Source organism: Genypterus blacodes, unplaced genomic scaffold, assembly GCF_046128005.1.
Source record: "Genypterus blacodes isolate CSIRO-AG114 ecotype Tasmania unplaced genomic scaffold, CSIRO-AGI_Gbla_v1 ptg000110l_1, whole genome shotgun sequence".
In the NCBI taxonomy this organism is placed as follows: Eukaryota; Metazoa; Chordata; class Actinopteri; order Ophidiiformes; family Ophidiidae; genus Genypterus; species Genypterus blacodes.
Window position 1 is genome coordinate 1,132,085 of NW_027466914.1, and position 7,754 is coordinate 1,139,838.

General features: G+C 46.3%; 1 protein-coding gene across 1 annotated transcript; it reads left to right on the forward strand.

Annotated features, from left to right (window-relative positions):
- Window positions 1-1,947: 1,947 nt before the first annotated feature.
- eef1e1 (eukaryotic translation elongation factor 1 epsilon 1) lies at window positions 1,948-7,043 on the forward strand. The gene is made up of 4 exons (XM_076161137.1): window positions 1,948-2,057; window positions 2,548-2,739; window positions 4,615-4,710; window positions 5,301-7,043. The coding sequence occupies exons 1-4, from the start codon at window positions 1,974-1,976 to the stop codon at window positions 5,442-5,444; spliced, it is 516 nt and encodes a 171-aa protein (XP_076017252.1). The 5' UTR covers window positions 1,948-1,973; the 3' UTR covers window positions 5,445-7,043.
- The last annotated feature ends 711 nt before the right edge of the window (window positions 7,044-7,754 follow it).

The following is a 7,754-nucleotide window of genomic DNA, read 5'->3' on the forward strand; positions in this document are numbered from 1 at the left end:
CGCCCGTCCAAATATTCGTTCCACACCGGGGATCCGACCCAGCACCAATAAGCAATTTCCCCAATCCGTGCTGACAGCATTCATGTCGACTACTCACAGCTGTAGTTAAAAGGCGGCACTCAGACCTCATAGGTTATAGGAGGTAACAGAGGAGACAGCCAGGACCGTGGCCCTGCATTCAGGCCAGACAAATCAGTGTAACAGCATATTGTAGACTACAGACCAGGGGAAGGGGGGATATATGCACCAGGACTGAGGCTGTGTTTATGGCTATGCCTGCCTTGGGAAGCCCCACGGCACTCTTGGTGACCCCTACAGTAGATTTCCTTACTAACGTGACCCCAGATTGTGTATCATAACCGTCATGAGAAAACTCCCACGGGCTACAGTTAGTCCTGCGCTGGGGATCGTTGTCCTCAGCCCGCCTGAGTGCAGACAGGATGTGGCAGCTTGGAGGCATTTAGTTAGAGGAGACGCACTTCAACGCTGCAGGCGTGCATTTATGGAAGCCTTGCTGGGGTAAAAGCGTACGATGTGCTGGAGTCTATAAACAAACGGCAAAAAAAAGGGGAGGTTGTCGAAAAAAAGGCAGAGAGCATTAGTCTTACCTTGTTCCATGGCATTTAATCATTCGTGATAGTCTGCGTACTCATTCTTTTAATTAATTTGTTTTCTGGGACAGCTTTTTCTCAACGAATTGGGTTTAAAAATAACATCTGTTGTTTTATATTAAGTGCATGCAGTGGAAGTGGAGGTTGTTGGTCCAGGGCTCTGTGCAAGGCAGTAAACATCACAGAAATTAATACACATAAAGCAGCAGGGCTAAGATGAGAAAGGAAGTATAAACAGTATATCCAGCATTTTCACTTTATTATAGATATTTACAATTATTTTACAGTGCTACCATAGTGATCTAGATGTGCACAATTTATTTTCAATGCTGGATGTGATGTTATGGAGTATGTAACAGTATGATAGAATACAGTGATGGCATTGTAAACAAATAAGTGTATTGTTTTATTTGCATTGCCGCCATCCCTCACGTCACCTCAAGCCTCTTCAGCCAAACATGTGCGACACCTTCACCTAACTGTCACTCTCTATGGAGTCACACATAATCCCACTTATATAAACAAGCACATACTGGTACACCTGGCCAATACCTAGATAAATACGTCCGCTTTGACTGACAGGTGACATTTCATTATGGGGAAGTCAAAGGCCCATTGTACAAATCCAAACAGACATGACAAATATAATGTCACAGCCCCGTACACTGCAGAGACAGAGATAGGCAGGTCAGATGCACCCTGGGAAATGTTGCTGCTTGACTTCAGATTGAAGCTCCAGACCTTTCACTGTCATCTTGATTCCATTTAAACGCGAATCCAGATAGAGACGTTACGCGGAAACAGGCAGGTTCCTATGAACTGGCAGCTCTGCATTCCTCACTTTTTATCAGTTCAGTTCAAATTGCTGGGGGTTTGGATTACAGGGTGAGCACACCATGGGAATGCTGGGATTTAAGTGTGTGCGTGCGTGTGCGTGCGTGTGCGTGTGTGTTTTCCTGATTATGTGTGAAAAATTAGATCTTCAGCTATGTAATACAATGCAGTTTCAAATTCAAACTATTATACATACTTTATTAACGTAATTAACAAAAATTGCCCTTGACCATGTATGCCTTTATGCATGCTTGTGTATACATTTTTTTTATCTTTCTTTTAATTTATTAAGTATTCAAAAGACATTCGTGTGTATTTTTTATTTTTTTCTATTTTATTTTATTTTATTTTCGAGCTGACGTCTCAGTCACTGATGCAATCTAATGACAGATTGAAGGAACTCGATCTGTGTCTTCTGCGTTTTTATTGGTCAAATCTAGCGTCAATCAAAGGCGGTGGGTGGGATAAAATAATTTAACCCAATCAGAACAGACGTCACTGCTCTGTGCTCATCCGACAGCCTCAGCCATGGCGTTAAAGGAGCTATCGTCGCTGGAGAAATATTTAGGATTGAAAAAGCCCAACAAGTACACTACACAAGGGGATAGAAAGGTGAAATGACCACATAACGTCTTAGGCTCCTCTGTTGGTTATTAACCGCTATTTTATTGAAAGAGAAGCTTGCAGACTGGACAGTTTTCGGTCGCTAGCTAGGTAATGCTAACGAGCCACCCATGTGTGCAGCAGCCGTCAGCTCGTTCTTGTTGCCTGTGTATCGTCTCATCAGATGACAGGAATGGATCTCACTCATCAATAAGATCATTCTCTCAGGATACCGTGGCTGTAACGTCTCATAACCAGCTGCCTCATGTCCATGTATCAGTCCACGTAGCTGCGCATGTCTGTTTACAAGAGGCAATGAAAGTGAACTGTCACTGTGGAAATGCAGCTAAATACTCACAACTCCACCTCCAGTATCACATGTGGAGATCTGTTATACTGTGACTACTTTAGAGAGACAAACATTGTATCTATAATTCATATTCTGTTGTTTAATCTAGTCTGAATTAATCTCTCTTTTCTCCCATCTGTCTCCTTCCAGGTCCCTGTCCTACAGAATAATGGTTCTCCACTGGTTGGCTTGGTAACCATCGCTAGTCACCTGGTGACGGAGGCCAAGCGCCCAGAGTTGCTGGGCGACACTGCGGAGAGTCGGGCGGTGGTCCATCAGTGGCTGGAGTTCAGGGTCACTAAAGTGGATGACTGCAAGGAAGACGTGAAGAGCACTCTGAAGGTAGAGAGGACGTGTGTGTGTGTGTGTGTGTGTGTGTGTGTGTGTGGGGGCGGGGGGGGTAAAGGGACAAGTGACTGGAACACAGACTGATGTTTGGCCCTTTAACTGTAATGTGCCTGATGCCAGTCAGTGTGAAATGGATCACCAGCCACTGGTCTGCTTGATGTAAGGCGCCTCTTGGCACTGTCCTGTCAGGATGAAGAGTGTGTGTGTGTGTGTTTACGTATGTGCACACTGCTCAGCATGCCAAACTGTTGTGTCTGTGCTGAGGCGTCACGCTGTGTGGCAGCATGTTATCTCCAACTGGGCTCTTAAATATTTTAATGGTGCCGCTTACAGAGGGAAGCCCCCCTGAGCGGCTCAGAGCCCGAGCCCACCGGCCCCCCTGTCCTGCTGATCTCGCTGCTTCACACACTTCACTTGCAGACACACCAATCATCTCCTATTAAATGAATTACTGTCAGAAGTTCTTTAACCTTCTCATCCAAGAATCTAAATAAGAAACGTCACTGTACCCTCAAATCTGTCCGAGTCCCATCCTGTGTGTACTGACTGACTCACTATGACCGCTAACTTCATTACCACAGCTTTTATGATCTAGAAAATGTCGAACTAAACACACACTGCACAGTTAACACACATAAATCCTTCCCACTCGGCCTTCCTCTTCCTCAGCTGAACTGCAGGGTCCTTCCTCTCCCAACCTGCTGCTCACAGGTGTGAACGATTAGCATGATTGGGACTGACGGCAACAAATCTACCGACAGCCCGAGACGCTGGCCTGCATGGCTGATATCAGAAACGTCTGTGTGAATGAATTATTAGTTTTGTTTGGAAGCTTCAGCAGATCTGCAGCAGTGTGTGTGTGTGTGAGCAGACATGCCAGACTAGATGTTATCCTCCATTAAACGAGACGGACCTGTTTTTAAGTGTTTCTCTTAAAGGGAGTGTCAGGGTGAACCCGGTCAATCAGACTCAGTATGTTCAGCTCAGTCACTTCACTCTAATGTTCAAATGAAGTCTGTGCCAGTCTGTGCACCACTGACGTAAAGGAGGAAACCATTTTGAGTCTCTTAAAGCGTTTGCGTGTCCGTTTACTTCAGCGTAATGTCTGTCCTTTAAAGTCCTTATCATCACGCAGGGGCCACGGTTTGGGTCTCTGGTGTGCTGGGTGGGGTTGTTGGCGGTTGAGCTCCCACTCCTCTGCTGCTCCACTGGGCTTCAGCCTCCGTAGCTTTAGGCGAAGCAGAGCAAGGATCTGATGGTGGAAGGGGAGGAAGTCTGCCGTCTTCATGCCTTGTTTGGCATCAGCCACTCTCGCCGCACAATAACTCCATTTGCCCCCGAGATGCTCGGTGTGCACGGGCTGCTCCCCTCGCACAATGTACAAGTGCTAAAGATGGTCCCGTCCCCTGGGACCTGCACTTCCACGCACAACTCTGCACACTCAAACACACACACATGATGCTGCTGCACAAGTTTCAGACGGCTTCATTAGTTTCTCAGGCGAGTGTTTGTCATTTGGTTGCATCAAAGTAAATAGTCTGTTTTATATGACATCTGTGCTAAGTGGCCAGTGGCCTCAGGTTATAGATTATTCCTGTCCACATAGCACAGCACACACACACACACACAGAAACCCAAATGCGTGCTAGGAGCCACACACACACACACACACACACAGATATCTGCCCTTATTCCCCCATTAGATCTCTGCTATCATTTTGTTAAAGTTTGTTTATTTGATAATTAACAATTCTCTTCCTCATCTTATTTGTTATAGTTTGAGGATTGTTTGCACACAAATCCTCATTTATATGACATCACTCTCTTAACTAATGTTCCATAATTGATCCATTATGTTTTCTCTCTTAGGTCCTCAACCTGTACCTGCAGGATAAAGTCTACCTGGCTGGCAACCACTTCACCCTAGCAGACATCCTGATGTACTATGGGCTCCATCCTCTCATGGTGAGTCACTTTAAGCTTCACACACACATTCAGAGAGCCCAGTGATGCTCAGTCTGGCACTAACCAAGTCCACTGTTTGGAGTTGAATGTATGTTTTCCCAACTGTGTGGGGTCAAAGGTGACTCTGGTTCATGTCTCAACACTCCATCCCTCCGTCATCCATCCCTCTTCTCTTGCCAGCATCCCTCACTCCAGTCACACGGCAGGTTGAATAAACACTTTGTCACAGTGCATAACACACAATTAGACGTCTCGTGTGGCCAGAGGGGCTCCGGGTGCGACTTTGGCAATAAACATGCCGGTTCTAAACGCGTTCTCTTCAAAAGAAATGAAGCGCCGCGGCACAAAGTGAAGTCGTCAGCCCGAGACCAGGGACGAGGACGTCTGCTGTGTCTTCTGAGGTGACAGAGAGTGAGACAGAATGAGAAGGAGGAAGGAATCACATGTTGGTGGTGGTGATGGGCCAAGCAGAATAAATCCTGCTGCACTCTTCCTCCTCCTCCTCTCCTCCTCTGGTCTCATCTTTACTCCCTGAACACATTAAGCTTTCTCATGGTGTGTTTAATGTCTTTCTCTCCTCTGTCATGCAGGTGAAATTTGCCATCCAGGAGAAGGAGCAGTACGTGAACCTCACACGGTGGTTGGATCACATCCAGCACTACCCCGGCGTCCGGCACCACCTCCCCCCTGTGGTGGTGCTGAGGAACAGAGTTTACACCGGCGGTCACAACTGAGACGCCACCCCACCTGACTCCTGACGAGCTCCGCTGACCTCTGCTGACCTCTGGGTGAACCCCAGAGTGCAACACGTCATCTTTACAATCGGAGGGTGTTTGGACAGAATCGGTTCCAGATCTCCTCTTCCTCCTTTGGTTTTGGATGCTGTTTCCTGTCTCTTTGAGTTTGGGTCACACGCCGCAGCAGCAGCCTTCTCTCCCTTATTGAACGCTGCAGCTCTTTGCCTTTTGGGTTTTTTAACGCATCATTCACCAGTTTGATTAGGGAAAACCAAATAATAATAAATCCAGTTTGAGAGTTTGAGGTACTGACACTTCTTTAAGCCAGGCCTTGCTCTTTTAGAATCCAGCTGGGCTCGTGTTAGATTAGTGTTTTTAACTACATAAGCAGCACCTTACTGAAGACGCAGCCTGTGTGATGTCTGACCCTCTAACACAGAACTAAGAAGCTGCTGAGCGACTCGGTTACGTCTGTTTAATGTGTTTTGTGTTGGGACTTTGGGGTTAGTGTGCGACTACGGGTTATGGTGAAGTTTAGTGGAGATGCTGCTAGCTGGGTGAAAAGGTTTCTCCATTTATAAACGTGTTTGGTTTACATACGACTATCAATGACTTGATACAAGCTGAGCCTTTATCTGTGCTTTGTATTCCAGGTCTTCTCTTACATTAGGTCATCATAGGGAATGCTGTCGTGCTCTTGCCATATGAGTGTATTTGTTTTAAACTCGAACATCGCTCCTCAGTTTCATCAAATAGATTAAAGTTTCATTGAAATGGATTCATAATGTTTTGAATAATCATGTAAACAATTCTACCAAATTCCTGCCCTGATCCAATCAGTTACTATCAGGCTTCCAGCTCCGGGTCACGTTCTACTGGACATGTTCCTTTGCCTCTGTGTGTGTGTATGTGTGTGTTTCTGATTCCGTCCCCGCTCTCCGTCCCACTTCCTCCCCACCAGCCGCGTGGGCAGCAGAGAGCGGCTGAGCGTCAGTCGCAGAGTCAAGAGATCAGACCCGGGCTCCAATCAGTCCCACTACCGCCACTGTTGATGCTGCGGGCCAGAGAGGGCAGCAGGCTCACCAGCTGCCACACACATCCAGCCGGCCAAGGCCAGAGCCCGGGCCTCTGGGCGACAGTCAGCCACTGTGTGTCATTTCAACCCTCTCGCTCCCACAGGGCCACTGGGAAGAGAAGCAGGGAGGCAGCGAGGGAGGGAGGGGAGGGGAGAGAGGCCAGCAAGAGGAAAAAGAGCACCCAGAGGCTCAGTGGATCTTTTTGTGACATGTGAACAATGATCTGTGCCTCAGAAAGCCGTCCTGCTGCTGGCCCCATCGCCGCTGTGAGCACCATTAACAGGCCCAGATGTGAAGACGGCGACCGAACGTGTGAATAAAGGGAGAGAGAAGGTGACGGGGGGGAGAAACTTCTGAAACCATTTACAGACGCTGTTTTAATGCTGCTTGTGTTTCCTCCCTCCTTTCTGTCTCTTGCTTGAAGCGGCGGTGGCCTCTTCTTCTTCTTCATCTTCTACTACTTCTTATCTGGTGTCACCATGAGGTTCATCGTGTGCCAATAAATCCTCTTAGCGCCCGGTGTTCTGACCCCTGTTTTCTCTGTAGCAGTATTTTAGTGATCCCTGCGTTTGATGCTGCACAAAATAGCAAAAGGAGTCATTGTGTGCTTGAAGTCTTAGCTTAACGAGAGCTGCCTGTGTTTGGGCTCGCTGTTTACTCGCTGGGCACAAAACAGCTTGCAGTCATTTGACGGAGCCTTGTGACTGCATAGTGGAGTTCTGCGGTGTTTCCGTTAAAGAAGGGCCTTGTTCTTTTTAACGATGGTAACATTTAGTCGGAACGCCGCTTTAAAAGAACAGATGCACTTATTTTGGAGGTGTAAACATTCAAGCTTGGCCCGCAGAAATCACAGCTGGGCCACTTGAGTTATGTTGTGCAGATTGAATCGCAGCTATTGTAAGGAGTTCTTTAAAGGAGAAGTGTTAAAAGTTTGGTGGAGTTTGTTTTGTAATGTTACTGAAGCGAGGTCACTTTCTGAATTGTTGCTAATGGTATATATTTACATAATCATCAGAAGAGACAGAAACTCTAATGATCACATTTCAAAATAACACAATCTCAAATCCAGAGCTGACTTAATAATTTGCTCAATTTAATTAAAGTGGTAATTCAATTAATTTAATATCAGAAATGAATGAATCATTGTCATTGTGTTAAATATCAATTTAGCAGAATTATACTTTTATCACATTATTACATTTGTTCATTGACTTTTTAATTAGACTGCAGC

Bases quoted from the DNA above. Each gene is read 5' to 3' on its own strand.
- eef1e1 (XM_076161137.1), top strand. From the start codon at position 1,974: ATGGCGTTAAAGGAGCTATCGTCGCTGGAGAAATATTTAGGATTGAAA. The intron at 2,058-2,547 runs GTGAAATGACCA...GTCTCCTTCCAG, and splicing joins CTACACAAGGGGATAGAAAG to GTCCCTGTCCTACAGAATAA. The intron at 2,740-4,614 runs GTAGAGAGGACG...TTTCTCTCTTAG, and splicing joins ACGTGAAGAGCACTCTGAAG to GTCCTCAACCTGTACCTGCA.